The sequence below is a fragment of the Candidozyma auris genome, chromosome 1 (genome assembly GCF_003013715.1).
Source record: "Candidozyma auris chromosome 1, complete sequence".
In the NCBI taxonomy this organism is placed as follows: domain Eukaryota; kingdom Fungi; phylum Ascomycota; class Pichiomycetes; order Serinales; family Metschnikowiaceae; genus Candidozyma; species Candidozyma auris.
The window spans coordinates 2,461,042-2,476,991 of NC_072812.1; the positions used below are offsets into that span (position 1 = coordinate 2,461,042).

Here is a 15,950-nt window from a genome sequence, read left to right on the forward strand (position 1 = left end):
ATAGAGACCTTTTTTTTTATACATTCCAGGTAGCGTCAGCTATGTGGACCTTTCCCGGAAATCATATGTGATTTGTAGCTGACGTACTCTGATAATTCACTGGAACTTCGTAGATTGACTTGACATTCCTGAATTTCTTACATATTGCAAGAAATCACAAGTTGACCTTAAATCACCACGATCTGTCAGTTTCCATCGCCTCTCAACATCCACTAGCTTAGACAAGGGATTTGAGGTGAAGCGGTCATTTTTGGCAGTGAAGTACATTTAGACAAGTCAAGTAGTGCTTATGTAGGGCGGATTACATACTTTTGTAAAAGCCAATGTGAGAAAGAGCTCAGTCGCTAGAGAGGCGATACCAGGTCCGGCAATTTGTGACTATGAGGCAAAAGAAGTGGCAGGCGTGCCAGCTGTTCAAAGACAACCTCTCATGTCTATTTCATGATGCACAAAAAGCAAAAGCTTAACGAGAAATCTCTCCAAAGAGAAAAGGTCGATTCAAAAGAGGCGATGGATCCGGGATCTTCCCTCGAGGACGAAATTGGTAGCCCCACCAGTGTAAAAGAAGGAGAAACCACCCATCCAAGGCTGCAAGGGCATCCTCTATAACCACAGGTGTGTTTGAACCTGATTTTCTGAATGGTCTCGTTTCTCTAGTTTTAATGCCAATCTGTTCAAAGTGTCCCAAAACAGCTCGTCGACCATCTCACGCTTCGACGGTATCGTAACTATCACTTCTTTACCTTCACTTCATCAGCATCACACCAACAATTCGTGCTGACACCTTCTCAACAGCTGACGCCTTCTGGAGCTCGCCATAGCTGATTTTCTTGCACTGCCTAGCGCTGCCTAGCGGATTCACGCCTTGGCATACTTTTCAGTCCACTCTCTGGCCACCTCAATGGCTTTCTTCTCGTCCCTCTTCCAATCCTGCGCAACATCATTGGCCAATGGGTCATCTGGATTGGGAGCACCCAAAAGCGCCTGGATACTCAACAAAATCGTTCTGATTTGCAACGCAGGACTCCAGTTGTCCTTGAGCACATCAAGACAGATTCTGCCCAACTTGTCGATGTTGGGGTGGTAGATTCTTGTCAAAAAACGCACTTTGGGAGCACACATGGGGTAATCGTCGGGAAGGAAAAGCTCAAGCTTGAACACGCCGCCTGCGTACGGCGACGACAGCGGGCCGTCGATGGTCACTTCAAAATAGCGCAAGTTGTCTTCCAGGGGCGCTGCTGTGATTCCTGGAACAGGGTCGCTCACAAGACGTTCAGTTTCCTTGATGATTCTCTTGGGCAACGCAGACATGGAGGTGACGGGTGGTGCACGGGTTTCTTGGGGGAACAGGGAAAGTTTATTGATTGGGCAGGATTTGGATTTGGGTGGGATTGTGCCCAAGGAGAGTTATGGCGGTTTTTGGAGGTTTTGAGGAAATCAAGTTTCAGTCAAATCAGTAGCGGCTGCGACAGGGTGTGTGTGAGAGAGAGGTCGTGCGGGACACAAAAGTGGGGGTGGTGAAGTTGGTTTTCCAGGGATGTTGGAGGCAAAAAAAAATTGAAATTGAGCTGGCGCCGGTAAGTTTAGCGGAGAAGGCGGCGTTGACGTGTTTCTTGGGGATTTTTAAGGTTTTCAGGGGCGATTTTCAATGGGTGGGCAGGTCTGCAATTGGCTGCGAAAAGGAGCAACCCTATACAAATTGTGGTGCTCAGGTGAATGATTAAGTGGATAAATGAAAAAGAAGAAGAAAAAAAATAAAAAAAAAAAACCAAAAAAAAGAAACAATTCAGAATTGAATGAAAAATACCAAACCGAAAAGAAAATGTAAATTCGAGAGACGCCGTTGGCCGGCTCACATAAAGAAACTGACTAGGTGTGGGTGGAGTGCAAAGATGGAAAATGCACAATCGAGGGAGCGTATTTTCTTTTTGACAATTTTTGGAAGATTCAAGTACCTTCGGTGCATAAAAGAGCGACAGAAAAGATTTGGACCGTGTTGTTTGTCAGATAGCCTTTTTCTGTGGTCTCACCAGGTTTTATTCTGCCAATCCTAAGCTACAGTTACTTTAAAGAAACTCACAATCTTTTGAATTCTGAGTTCTTAGTCACCTATTAAATTGCTTTTTTTTATGATTTTCAGGTGACGTTTTCACCACAAAATTGGTTTGAACCGTATTTTCACTTTAATGAGGCCATAAAGTTAGATCGTGAAAATAATGAGTTCATTGACAAAAGATCAGCGATGGGCGGGTTACAGGGAATCAGATCAGATGGGCTTGGCTATTTTTGCCGGGAAACCTTTTACTTAGCTCAGAAGGATTCCCCAGCGAGAAGTATAAAGTACAAGGGAATTTCCGAGGTTTCTGATCATTCTAAACATACCATCCTTCTTCTTCACTTGCTCAGGTATTATTATACATGGGCAAAACCGAAATGGCGGAAAATGTTTTGGATATCATCGACGCCATTGAGCACCCCATCAACAAAACTTTTAAGCTTTTGGTGAACATCTGGTAAAGGAAATGGTAAACAGATCCATTCGCTCTTACAAGTGTGGATTGCAAAATCAAGGATACGAGGAAGACCAATTGAAAAGAGAAGGACAAGAGCTTTTAACTGAAGTTAACGACACTGAGGCCATTGTAGAAAGCTCATGCTGCTGCGATTCTTTCCAAATAACATTTTAATCTGAGTCCTTTTAAGGACTCCAACCGACGCCCAGAGGTATCTCCAAGAAGAGTATTTTTTAAATTGCAGAATTCTTTCTTTTCTTGACCAAACGAAAAGCAACACGCAACACGCAAGACACAAAGTGGTGAGTTCCAAGAAGGAGATTTCGTTCCTGACACAACCACCATTGAAAAACGCTCTGTGACGCTCTTATGATCAGGTGCATGCCATGCTACGTAAAATTAGTGAACGCCGTTTACGAAGATCTTTGCAAAAAAGGACATGCAAAAGACCTGTTTTAGCTTAGTGTACGGTTTCGGCACTTCTGGGTCTATTTAACTTGCAGTGCATGATCACGAAATGTGTGGCAAAGATCCTCCGTGAAATCCTCGTTTTTTGAGGCATCCCTGGACTTTTTAATCCATGGTCTCTTCTTTCCGTTTGGTTGCCATTTGCATGTAACATTCAATCACACCATAAAAAACAAAGCCCCCAGCAAAAACCTCTTAGAGAGACCACTTTTCCTAATTCAAGAACTAACCGTACAAATTGAGCCCCTTAATCTAATTCTGCAGGGCTTTGGTTAATTTTTAGTCTCGAGAAAGGCATTGCCTAACCCAATAAGGCAATCTAAGTGCAATCTAAGTGCCCTAACAAAATGACCAGAATGTTCAACATTGCCACATGAGATAACCACGAAGCCACCATCCAGCCAATCAACATAAAGCGCAAAACCACGTTCAGGACCACTCCACTGATTACACAGGCAATTGAGGTATCCAAGCGTTGCCATACTGGAAGAATCTCTACAAGCAGGACCAAAAAAAGCAACTTTTCGACGAAAACACACGCTGCAACAATGGCGATGTCAATTCTCATGCACGCCGTCAAGTGGTCCCAAAACGTCTATTTATGGACCCGAAGGAGTTGACAGGTGGGATTTGGTGATGTTGCATTTGGAAACCCGAAAAAAGTGGACGATATTAGCTTTGCAAGAGATTTCTTACAAATTTGTGTTTTTTCTTTTTCTATTTTCCTTTTCTCCTTTTTCTATTTTCCTTTTCTCTATTTCTCCTTCTTTCTATTTTCAGAAAACCTAGGGAAAACGACGGGGGACTCCGAGGAATCCAGGAACAGGACCTGGGTCCCCGGATTATGACGTCATGTGTGTGCACACTCTGCACCCATTCTGTTGATAATGTGGTATTTTAGGCAACATCCCCAGACGGTGAAAAAAAAACCATAGCTATATTTAGCACGAGACGGAGCCGACGACGGCGCCGTCCCCAAACCACTATAAATACCACCCTTTTCCCCCTCGACTTTTCATTTCTCACTACTTCCAATTTTTCACATTTTCCACCATGAAATACTCAGCTCTCGCCCTTGCAGCCACAGCAGCAGCAGCAGCAGAGACGTTGGACCTCCAGATCGTCTCAGAAAACCACGATCTTGACGGCAAGGGAATCGAGGGGTTGCACGAAGGAGCAGGCATCAGCTACTTTGGAGTCAGTGACTACCTCGGCCCAGAATTCAACTACGACAAGGACAAGAAGTTGCTCTACCAGTACTTTGGCTCGTACCAGGCCAACGTTGGTTTTTCGTCGAGTTTCTTTGCCGTGGGCCCAGCAGTGACCCCTGGGCAGGTAACTTTCGACGACCAGGGCCGTTTTGACATTGGCGAGCAGCTTTATGCCTGTAAAGACTTGAACGATCCATATAACTATTTTGAGGACCGCTACGGCGTTGTGCGGGAAGCTCCCAACGACAGCTGCGTGAAAATTGGCCTCAAGCGGGTTCAAAGGGGGTCTTCTGAGTCAAGTTCTGCTTCTGCGTCTGGAACGGTTTCAGGAACGGTTTCAGCGTCTGCTCCTGCGTCGTCTGCGTACTGGAACCCCACAACAATCACTGACGTCACCACCGTCACGGGCATCACCACTTATTGCCCAGAACCTACCACTTTCACCATCACCACCTGTGTGGAGGAAAACTGTGGGCCCACCACCGTCACGGTGGAGGAGCCTTCGACGGTGACCATCACAGAAAAGTGTGTAGTTCCAACCGGGGGAGGCGAGCCAACGACGCCGACGACGGTGGCTGGTCCTCTGACGTCGGCGGGAGCTTCGCTGGCGGCGGTTTCGTCGTGGGAGGCTGGCGCGGTGAAAAACGCTGCTGGCGTTGTTGCTGGCGTTGCTGGGCTTGCCGTGTTGATTTAGGTGCCATGAAACGGGGCCGAAAAGGTGCTTGCCGACGTTGCTTGTGGTTTTTTTTTGTTTTTGTTTTCGGTGATTTCGGTGATTTCGGTCTGTTCCGGGTCGATGCTAATAGTTAATCAAAATATGCATTTTGCACTTGTGGTTGTAGAAACTGCGTCGTTTGGACGCTGGCTTTTCTGTTTTTCCACTGGGCCTGCTTTAGTGCACCGTTCAGGCTTGCCTTTGTGTTGTTGGGAGTGTTGCTGGAATTTCTTGGTGATGAAAACTTCAATGCATGGAGATAGGTAATGTGGTTATTAGTATGAGTTCGTTAAACTTTATATATTAAGATATCTCGACGTTAACAGTTTATTATCATCAAATAATGGTAATATTATATTAACTACATGGAATTTTGATTATGTTTATGGTTTTATCAAAGAATATTTCGATATTACCGATCCAAATAGAATCATAAAGAAGAACAAAAATACTACCAGATTTGCTTGCTTAGAATTTTCATCACTTTTCCTGCTCACATTTCTGCTTTGAACTGTTTGCCCATGATTCTTCTGGAAATTCCTTCAAAATATCAACTTGGTGAATATTTTTTTCTGCCACTGCTACCGCCACTGGAGTGGAACTGTTTCGATGATGAACATCCATATTCAATTGGACCACGTCCAAAAAAAATAAAAGTTTTGGAGATTTTCGAATAGCCATGTTCCATTTTTCTGCATTTGAACCCGAAGTAGGGCTTCGTTTGATGTCTTTGTTGCAATTTCAGAAATCGTATGGAGACAAATATTGGTGGATTCAACAGAAATGGTATCAACTATTCTCAATTTACTATACCGAGTTTCCGCTGCAGAATTGAATTGAGAGAAAAGAATCCAAATAACGACTTCTGCTTTATCGAGCGAACCGAGTCCCTTTTCCTACCTAACTTTTTCAACCACAATGTTGATGAATCGGTTGTTTCCACATAGTTTCTCATTAAATGACACACAACTTCAAAGTGGCGGCTGCCTTCAACAAAAGGAGAAAGTTCCGGCTGACATTGTCACCTTTTCAGTTCCAGAGAAAGTCAAAAATCAAACTTTTTGGATTAATGAGAAGTCTTCGGTTGATATCGAAGTGTCAACTTATACTGGAAGTGTAATGTTGAAGTGTGGATATGGAACCTCCCAGAAAATCTGTGTATTCTGCCACTGGTCAGAAAATTTCCCAATTTACATGTCAGAGATCTGGGGTTCTTCAGAATTCATGGCGAGGTTAGCTTTTTATTCTCATTTTTTTTAACTTATCCTATTGATTCTAGTTTGTGAACAAAAAGCAGTAGCCAGGGGGCCACTGCAAGCTTCAAACACTTTAGTAATGAACTTCACCTTCTTCACGTTTCCAGTACTACCTTTAAATTGTTATTTTTTAGTCAATCTTGTAGTTTTTTGAGGAGCTGCGAATTTCGACAAATTTCTGTAACTTTCTCAGGAAACAAGTTCACCTCTTGCAGAGTAGGAGAATAAAGCTCGAGTTCTCTGAGAACCTTCTTAAAATGTGGAGCTCCAAATCGTCATTCTTTCTTGGTTTTTCTTAGTTTTTCATGCTCAGATTGCTACAATAATGTGATCAGGACAAGCTCAAACTCATGCAAATTTGCTGAAACTTCACACCAGACATCAAACAAACAGCAACTCCAACTTTGAAAGACTTAAATCAAGAATTTCTTCCCGTTCTGGAGAATCTTGAAAACGGCCTTTTTGGGTCGACGGAAAACCCGTACACCAGCTTACCCCAGGTCGTTGAACCCTCCAACAATTTGGCTTCAAATTGGGAGTTCCAAAGGAATTTTGGTTTTATGTGTTTCCTGCGCCGCGTTGATTAAGACAGTATCAAATTTGTTTTGGAAAACCCACGTGGTACCAAAAAAAACCAAAACTCATTTTTACATAGTTAAGGTGAGAAGAAACCGGAAAATTGTTCTAAAATAAAGTCCAAAGCATCAAATGACAAAAAATAGCTAGCATTCGCCAGTTTTAGAGCTCCCCTTTTTGGGTTAAATCACCACAAACTCCACCAAAAGCACGCCTCTCGCAGCCTCACGAAATTGGCTGCAACATGCGTCAATGTTTTGACAACAAAAAAATCAGAAAAATCCAGGTCATTGAAAAAGTGGCGTTGGGCTGCTTGAAAGTGAAGGCCACAGTAGTAAAAGGCATGAATTTGACGAAATTACAGTCAAACAGCGCCAAGTTATTGATTACGTAATAGAAGAGAGAGAATCAATGAAGAAGGCTTGAATTGCGTTACTTAAACGGTCAAAAGCAACTAAAACACAAGGAGTATTTTTTGAAATCTGCTTCCTCGCCTATTTTGACCACGCTGGTGTCTTCATTGCTTGATTTCAGCAGTTGCTGTTGAAACTTTCCTATTTGGGAAAATATCACCAACGTAGGCTTTGCTTTGATTCGTAAACAAACGCCTGCGGCGAAAGATCAACAAAGAGTATCTGAAATCTTCTCTGTAGGCTTTTCAGCGAAGGCCAGGGGAAGCCCTCAGTGACAATTGAAGGAAGTAGTTATATTGAAAATTGCCCATTTCCACAAAACACAAAACCAACGATGCAAACTTTTAAAGGAAATCTTTGGATTTCCAAAATTAAACACAAAGATTAAAAAAGTCACAAAAACCGATTTCCAGAATCCACCAAATCAAGCAAAGCTGGATTCTTCTCGAAGATTCGGTCAAAGCCACCTCTACCTTCCCAAGAAGTAGATTTCTCTGAGCTTCCAACTTCTTCTCCGCTCTGTGCCCCGACAATCTCAACAATGGACATTTTTGAGCAATTCGTAACTCCAATTTCGACAATCAAGAGGGCTGGTTATCACATTTCCTAAATAGGCAAGAGAGGGCTCTCTCTCCCGCTTGTCTGCAGTACATCCCAGTCCGGAGTTTCCCAAACAGGAAATCCATTCGACACTTTGGCTGCAAGAGACGTCAAAATCAAGGCAAAATCACCCTCTCAGGGTCCTTTTTAGGCTCCGGTGCCAGGCCAACGCTCAACGGCGCCCGGCCCTTGCCCAATGCGGAAATGGCGCTGCCGAGCTTTCAAGGAATATAAGACAGCGGGCGGGCTGGGGAATTCGGCACCTCCTTGAATTTCCCAGCAACATTGAAGTGGTTTAAAAACATGATAAAACGGAATTTTAAGGCTTTGCAGCGTTGAAAAAGTCCTAGTTTCGCTCAGTGCATTCTCTGGAAAAACCAAAACTTCCGAATTTTTACTTTCTGAAGAATTTTATACAAATCCTGAAAGTCCAGCTCAGTGACCACAATGTATATCGTCGTTTCATTACATAAAATTACATGAGAATTCCTTTTTTTGAGAGTTTGACCGTGCAAGTCGAGATCGCTTCCAAAATACGAAAAAAGCCCATTTTCCAGCACAATCCACGATAAATCCACTTCCAGAACAAAATTCCAATCCCAATTTACTGTTGTTTGCAATTGAACGCTCCCAAAATGTCACGATTCCGTTTCATTTGAAATTTCCTGAATAACCTATGAGTCCGAAAATAATCCCGGGGTTTCACGCCTTCCAAAGTACTTAAAAATTTTCCCACGGACCAATTGAGCGTGCCACGTTCGAATGAGCCGATTTTCCTGGATATTTAACACCAAATATAGCCTCTTTTTTTGGATATTCCCTGTTTGTTATAGCCTTTTTCGCAGCCATGCCTAATTCCGGCAATACTCGACCAAATCACGCCAAAATTTCACCCCTGAACAAACCGGCTCGCCTGAATTCATTAAAACCGCCATATTTGACTTCCCAGCTCCAGTTTCAGTGATTTAATGCCATTTGTATGACTTTCGGTATATTGTCCTGCACACAAGCAAGAGGCTTTCCCATCCATCGCGCAAAATTCACATTCACGTTTTATCAACAACAAAGAACTCAAATCAACAAGTCTGATTTGAAAAAACGACCCTCCAAACTGCTCTGTGATTAGAGGCCCGCCCGGAAAAATACCCACAGAAACCCGTACATCCCGGAAAAACTATTCCCCCCAGCGCAGTGCACCAAAAATCAACCTCGATCTCCAAAACCGTCCTCACCGTCCCAATTTCATCCTACAACATCAAATCCACCATGAAACTCCCTCCCTCGTCGCCCATGTCACATAAAGTCGTCGTTGGCACGCTTGCCACGGTTGTCGGCGCGTACGCGTTCTGGCAGGTGGGGCGAGATTTCCAATTTGTGAAATTTGAGCCCAGATCGCCAGAAGAAATCGAAAAAAGAAGAAAAGAAGGCGTCGGGTTGGAAATCAGGTCGTTGGAGACGCGTCTGTTGGAGTACACGCCCGAGGCGAAGGCCCGGATGAGGGCAAAATTCGAAGAAGCCAAGAGGCAGCAAAAAGACGAGAAAGAGGGTGGAAAGTAAAAAAGAGACCAATTTTTTCCATTTTCTTTTTTATCTTTTTTTATCTTCTTCTTTTTATTTTTTTGGAATTTAAGTGAATTGAGCAGGTTCTGAGGGAGAAATTGGCCAGAATTGGGGATTTGATGATGTTGCAGAAAGTTCAAAGCTGGGTCCTGAACCAACTGAGAGTGAAGGATCGAATTTGTTGATAATCGTTCATGAAAGTTGTCTGAATGTTGATGAGGACGTTTATTTTTGAGAGCTCTTGAATTTGACCTTCCTGACTGAGCTTTCTTGTATTGTGAAATGATTCTTGCGTTGGTGCTTTTCTGCAGTTGCCAAAAGAGCCGTCAACAGAATTCGTTTACAAGTTGGGTGCTCAAAATGCTGAAAACGTGTTTCTGTTTGTGTTCCTTTTTCATTGTCGCTGTTTTTGCGTTTTTGGTGATCATTTTGCTAAAATTGAACCAAATGAAGCGTCTTGTTCGCCTCAGTGGCCCAGTTCAACGGCAATTCCCCATTTCACACGGACAATTCCCTTGAAAAATGGAAATTTCACTTTCAGGACCCTTTGGCTGAATATTTCCCCAGAATCGGCCGCCAAGGCCTCTTTTTAGGTCACAAGACTGCTGGGAACCCAAATTTTACTTTTGACCTTCAACAAAGAAAAAGCCAATCAAGAGATCTGGCCATACAACGGCGATTTCCAGGTTTTTTTTTTGCTTTTTTACTTTTCTTTCTTTTTTTTTTAAAAGTCAATTTTGCATTTTCCACTGGTCCAGGAGATCGGATCCGGGTTACCCCGAATTGCGCTCGAACGACTCGCTAAGCTGGAATTCCAACGGCACTAGTTGCTTGATTTTTTTTTATCACATTCGACCTTCGAAGCTTTGTTCCCCACTTTACCGGTTTTTTTAACTTTTTTTTTTGATTTTATCACTTTTGCGTTCGAGAGAAATTACGTCTTGTCCTGCAGACAAGCGCAGGGCGCCATTTCTTCCCCACCTTTTGGTTAACGCCGTCAGTTTCGCTGAAATTCTTGGAATTTCCATACCAAAACTGAACCGATACACTCAGAGACGAAACAGCAACAACGCAATTCATTCAGGTTGTCAGAAATTTGGTTTTGGCGTCTTTGGCAGGATGACGTAATTGACTTGAGGGCTATTTGGTCTCGTTGCCTGGATGCAGTACTGATTGACACTCACGTGACCGCGATAACGCCGCCGGCAACGCGCCGCCGCGTCCCGATTAGGCTTATTATTTGCAGACAGCCGCGTTGCCGACGCGTCCTGCACAATGCCAGGTGGGCCCTCCCGGTCCATACTTTTTGATTAAACCCGATGACGCCTTTCACGGAGACATTCTAACTCCGCCCGGCGCATACATGGAAGCTTCCATCTGCCCGAAGATGGTCTCGCCCGTAAAAAGGCAATTATTTTGCTTCTTTATGAGTGGCATCAATTATCATCCAGCTAAGTGGCTCGGCAGCAGAACCCCAAGCTGCCGACCGTGGTGAGAGGCCCAAAAAAAATATCAATGTTGACCTTGTCCTGCACGTACGCGGCACGTGACTCTTCTAAGTCTCCTCCTTTTGCGGAGAAGCTCCTGCAACTTACGGACAAGTAGGCCGCCCGAAATGGACCTCCGGGACTTGCGCCCGGAAAGTGCAGAGGGGGCTTCCCGGCCCATTTAGGAAGGCGGGGGAGGGTGTTAGAAAATTTTAAATTGCACTACGTAACTCAGCTTTACCCGGGTTGCGTTTGTTGAGCTCGCTGATACAAGTTCGGCGCGAGGATCTTGCGGAAGGATGCAGCAGCGAAGAATTCCCACTTTTTTTTGGGCCACAAAGTGGTGTTGCTGGGTCTGCTGATCTGCAGTCCCGCACTGCATGGAAGCGAGTACCTCCTTCCTCATTAGGCCGGATGCAGATCGTATATCTGCAAACGAGAAAAAGAGGGGATTTCCCGATTAGGCCGAGTGGCCTCATGCACGGCCAAAAAAAGGAGGGGGCTTGAATCTAGCGAGCCGCACAGGTCTTTCTGGCCATAGTGAAGAGGTTGGAAGAGCAAGAAATGAAGAGCGATGGCATTTGAGGGGAAGTGCGATGCCCGTAGCGGGACCCGGGATGCACAAAACGGCGTGGCCGGTGAAACTCGTTTTCTGCCGCTTTTGCCCACAAAACAAAACCTAAAAAAGAACCAAGAAGATGGCGGAATTCGCCCAAAACAAGGCCATTTTCACAATCTACGCCGTCGAATTGACCGCCTACCTTGTTATTTCGATTGTTTTTCCTCGTCTAAGGGCGAATATCCTTGCCCTCCCTTGTTTTCCCCCTCCTCCACACCCTGATCCGTAAGAAGGCGGCATGACGCTTAAACAGGAAAACCCACACAGCAAAGGAAGGAGCTAATGGAGTCAAGGAGTCAGGGGCTTTCCTGATCAAATTGGCCAATTCTAGATTGGGCCACATTGGAGGATTGTTTAGGCAAGAGCTCTGGAATCGGCTGCAAAAAGCCTCGAATGAGCCGTGTGGGCGTCCACATCAAGGAGGGAGCCGATTATACGAGAAAAAAAGAGGCCGATTTTAATCGAACGAGTTTGAGAAGCTTTAGAGAGGATTTTTCAGAATTTTTCGTAATTGGGCTCTGGAGAGTGGGAAATTTGGGAAATTGGGTATTTTTTTGCGTTTTCCGCCCGCCGTTTGCGTGAAATAACGCCTGGGGCATGTCCTCGGTAACAGAGGGGAGCGGTTTAGTGGAAGTCGTGTGGTAGTTTTTGTGGAGAGGGAGGATTGCAGAGGGCCTTTCCTAATTAGGCGTGCGGAGTATGCAGCCTGCTGCGCGCAATTTACCTGATTGGGTAAAAGACCTGCGTCATTTCCGGATTAGGAAAAGAATAACAACCTTCGCCAGAGCCGCCCTCGGCAGCCCTGGGCACGCCGATTTCTGGTTGCCTCCTCGACAGACCCTAGCAAAGCTGGCTCAAGGAGTGCCAGAGTATGACGATTCACTCTTTTAACGGGATTGTGGTGCCCCAGGTTGGGTTGTCATTTCTTTACCGCATTAGTCAAATGCCGTGCATGGGCGCCTGCACACAGGTGTGATCATATTATGACATTTCCACATGGGGCGAGGAAACGCTGCGCACATGCAGTCCGTGCTTGGCCGCCTCCCCACCGCAGCTCATTGCAGTTTGCAAATTGTCAAGGACCCCAAAATCCATATAAAATGCCCCAGGCCCCAGCAAAAGAAAAACACCTTCTGTTCTCCCATCACCTTTCTAACAATGCACGTGCTTCCTCCAGCCAACGGGAAAAAACTCTGGCGTGTGAAACGGCGCCTGGTGTCTGGGTCTATGGCTCAAACCGACGCTTCTTCGCTTGAATGCTTCAACTCGCTGATGAAGATGTCGGCCGCCGGCAAGCAGTCCATGGCCCGCCGTCCGCCGCTCAAGAGACCCAAGCTGAAGCCCGGGATGCCCAAGGATTTTGTTTTTGTCGATCTTTCGCCCGTGAAGAGCGACAGCGACGGCGCCAGCGCCAGCTTTGTGAAAAATGGCGATAACTCGCCCAATATTGCCGCTACCGCGCCAATTCCACCACCATTGCAATCGCCTCGTCCAGACGAATCGATTGGTGGGTGTTTTGTTGGCAATGGAGCCGAATTGAGCCAAATCGTTCCCGGCGGCGCCTACGAGGGCTACGACACCTCGGGCGCCTCGTCGCCTACAACGTGTTTCTCGCACAATCTGCCCTCGCTGACCTTCTCGAGCACCGACGCGTTCTCCAATTACTCGTTTTCGCTGGACGACTTGTTTGACGAGCAGCTTTTGGGGCTTGGGCTTGTGGGAGTGGAGTTCCCAAAGAACGAGGGTATCAGCTACAGCTACAACAACAACAACAACAACAACGAAAACAGCTTTGAAAATGCCCATTTCAACGCTCAATTGCCCACTCCGCAGATTTCCACGCCCCCCCAGGTTTCTCCAGTGGCCCCAAGTCACGTGAGAACACATCTGATGCCCAGTTTGCCCGAAACAGCCAAGTTGAACGAGGCCAAAACGAAAAAAAGCCGGAAGTCCGCAGGCGGATTCCAGTTCAAGAGCTACCAGGGCCCGCAGAGCGGCGTCAAGAAGAGAAGAGGCAGCCACAAGCGTTGTTTCAGCGAGCCGGTGAAAAAACAGCCTTCAATCCAGCAGGCAACGCCGCCCACAGCGTCGCTCGAGGACTTTTTGCACCCTGCAGCGGGCAAAGAGGTTGAGGGTTCGCTTTTGGACGAGATGGCGCCTTTTGTGTATTCGCCGGAGAGCGAGGGGGAGTTTGATTTGGGCAGGTTTATTAGTATTTAAGCGGCAGCGAAAATTGGCAGCGAAACTTGACGCAGTCAAGTTGAGCCAATGCCGATGTCCAAATGCCGATTTCAAATTCCCAAATTCCTCGGGTTCCCCAAATTCCCCAAAACCTCATCAAATTATACCTCACGTGGGGTCTCACGGTAGATGAGTCAAATGACTACGTGAGTCATGTCCACACAAATCTGACGAGTCACGGTGACTTCGTTAAACACTCAAGTTGACTATGTCGCTGTCTTTGCCAGCTGACTTCGTCAAAAGCTCAAGTTGACTATGTCGCTGTTTTTGCCAGCTGACTTCGTCAAACACTCAAATTGACTATGTCGCTGACTTCGCCAGCAGACTCGCCAGCAGACTTCTTTCGTTCCGTCTTCGGCCTCGGCCCCTTGCATTATTTATTATTATGACCATTTGGATCTTCTTCTCCCGATACCTTTGCCAGCACTTCGCTCGCTTTGCATTAATTATGTTGGCGTTTTCGCCTTGTATATCATGATACATGAATGAATAAGCAGTTTTGTAGCCCACGAACCTTGACAAAGTCAGGGTGAGTCGACCACTTTCACAGGATCAAAGCGATTCTTTGGTTTTGTATTTTGGTCTTTTATAGTCAATATTTCAGAATCCCAAAACAAACTACTACGCCAATTTCAAAAGGAAAAAGCGAGTCAACGAGGTTACAAATTGACCAGGACTTTGTGAATTATCAATCAAGAAAGATTCATTTCACTCAGGAGAGTCGTTTCCAGTTGCTTTCAAAGTCGCCTGCAATTTAACCAACTTGACTGCTTCTAACGTCACAAAAAGTATTTATCGTTCCCAAAAACATGGCCAGAATGCTTTGTTCCCACACTATCTGAATTCAATGATTCCATTTCCCAGCAGAGAGAAATCCTGCCGAATCTCTTCTGAATCGAATGCCCATTTCTTCCTCAAAAATACCTTCTCATTCTCGATCTGGTAATAAGGGAATTTCAGGGATTTCAAAGTCTGGTGGATGATTCTTCTTGAAAAATTCTATACAAAGTGTCCCGCTGAAGCTAGTTTCACTACTGAAAACGTCTGAATTCTCATTATGTATGGAACTTTCAAAATATTGAAAGTTTCGCTTTGGTGGTTGGCAAAAGCAACGTGATACTGAACAACCATCACCCGAGGAAGAATTATGGTTGCAATATACGAGTTTCGAGAGAAATTACTAGAACTTATGCTGCATTTTTCAGAATTTCTGGAGCTTATTCTCCATTCTTAGACCCAGCATACCTGAGTGGCCCAATCCGGATCTTTAGGGCTAAAAAGCACCGATTGTATTTTTGTGGAATTCCACAACTCAAAGTGCAAGTAATCTGCTTCTTTTACATACTCTAGAGTCTGTTTTGCTTGAAACGTCCGTCTTTTTTTGGCTGAATCTGTTGATCTTTTCTTATAAATGAAAAGTTCGAGAAATCGAATTTTAATGTGCAAAACCGGACACAGTGAGCTGGAAAACGCTCGATCTGCTTGACCTGAACCTACTTTTATTGCATTTCTGTTCATCGGGCTTGTCTTTGCAACTTTTTTAGTGGCTGCAAATTCTTAACTATGAAGAATTCTATGACAAAGTATACATCGCTCTGAAGCTCAATCCAGCTTGAAAATGGTATTTTCTGAATCCTCTGGACCCAGTCAGTTACATCAACCTTTATTACAGTTAAATTTTTGGAATTTTGTGGCAATTGACGGAGGGCTAATTGTCTTGGGGTAGCCCGGTGTACAGGTGTTTGCTACTTTCCACTTTGAAAAACCACCAACGACAAATTAACAAATTCTGAAGCCAAAAGTAGGAAAATAAAGTTGTCAGTACAAACTCTCTGACCTCTTTTTGCTGGATTTTGTGCTTGATTTGGGTACCTGGTTCAGATTGTAGGAATTCCACAAAAAGTAGGAACCCACCCCAAATTCTTCCTTATTCCCAGCTGATTGGCCCCAAAAACGACCTAAACAACTCCTCAGCATGAACTTTAAGACCTTGATTTGCTCGAGCAAAATAGACAAATCAATGAACACTTGTTCCAATTCTCATTTCCTACTCTGAAATCTACAAAATCCACAAAATATACAAAATCCCAAGAACGCCAAAATCAACGCCAATTCAGCGTTTTTTGAGTAGCAAACTTTCCAAATAGAAAACCTCTGCTCCCAAATACATCAAACGTCTTCCGTTTTCCCCAATTTTGCCGGTTTCTCTCCTCCAGGGGCAGAAGCTCGTCATCCCCAAAACCTCCCCATCCGTCATCACGGCAACACTCAGGGATGTGGAGAAACGACGC

The 15,950-nt window shown here is 44.9% G+C and overlaps 4 protein-coding genes across 4 annotated transcripts; 3 read left to right on the forward strand and 1 right to left on the reverse strand. All coding sequences in view use genetic code 12, as the record gives it.

Annotated features, from left to right (window-relative positions):
- Positions 1–858: 858 nt before the first annotated feature.
- CJI96_0001156 (E2 ubiquitin-conjugating protein UBC13) lies at positions 859–1,311 on the reverse strand (the record flags this gene model as incomplete). Its single annotated transcript, XM_029032511.1, has 1 exon — positions 859–1,311. The coding sequence occupies one exon, from the start codon at positions 1,309–1,311 to the stop codon at positions 859–861; it is 453 nt and encodes a 150-aa protein (XP_028892826.1).
- Positions 1,312–4,034: 2,723 nt separating this feature from the next.
- On the forward strand, positions 4,035–4,886 carry CJI96_0001157 (uncharacterized protein; the record flags this gene model as incomplete). Its single annotated transcript, XM_029032512.2, has 1 exon — positions 4,035–4,886. The coding sequence occupies one exon, from the start codon at positions 4,035–4,037 to the stop codon at positions 4,884–4,886; it is 852 nt and encodes a 283-aa protein (XP_028892827.2).
- Positions 4,887–9,018: 4,132 nt separating this feature from the next.
- On the forward strand, positions 9,019–9,309 carry CJI96_0001158 (uncharacterized protein; the record flags this gene model as incomplete). Its single annotated transcript, XM_029032513.2, has 1 exon — positions 9,019–9,309. The coding sequence occupies one exon, from the start codon at positions 9,019–9,021 to the stop codon at positions 9,307–9,309; it is 291 nt and encodes a 96-aa protein (XP_028892828.1).
- A 3,267-nt stretch (positions 9,310–12,576) lies between these two features.
- AGA1 (Aga1p) lies at positions 12,577–13,638 on the forward strand (the record flags this gene model as incomplete). The annotated part of the gene is made up of 1 exon (XM_029032514.2): positions 12,577–13,638. The coding sequence occupies one exon, from the start codon at positions 12,577–12,579 to the stop codon at positions 13,636–13,638; it is 1,062 nt and encodes a 353-aa protein (XP_028892829.2).
- Between the last annotated feature and the right edge of the window lie 2,312 nt (positions 13,639–15,950).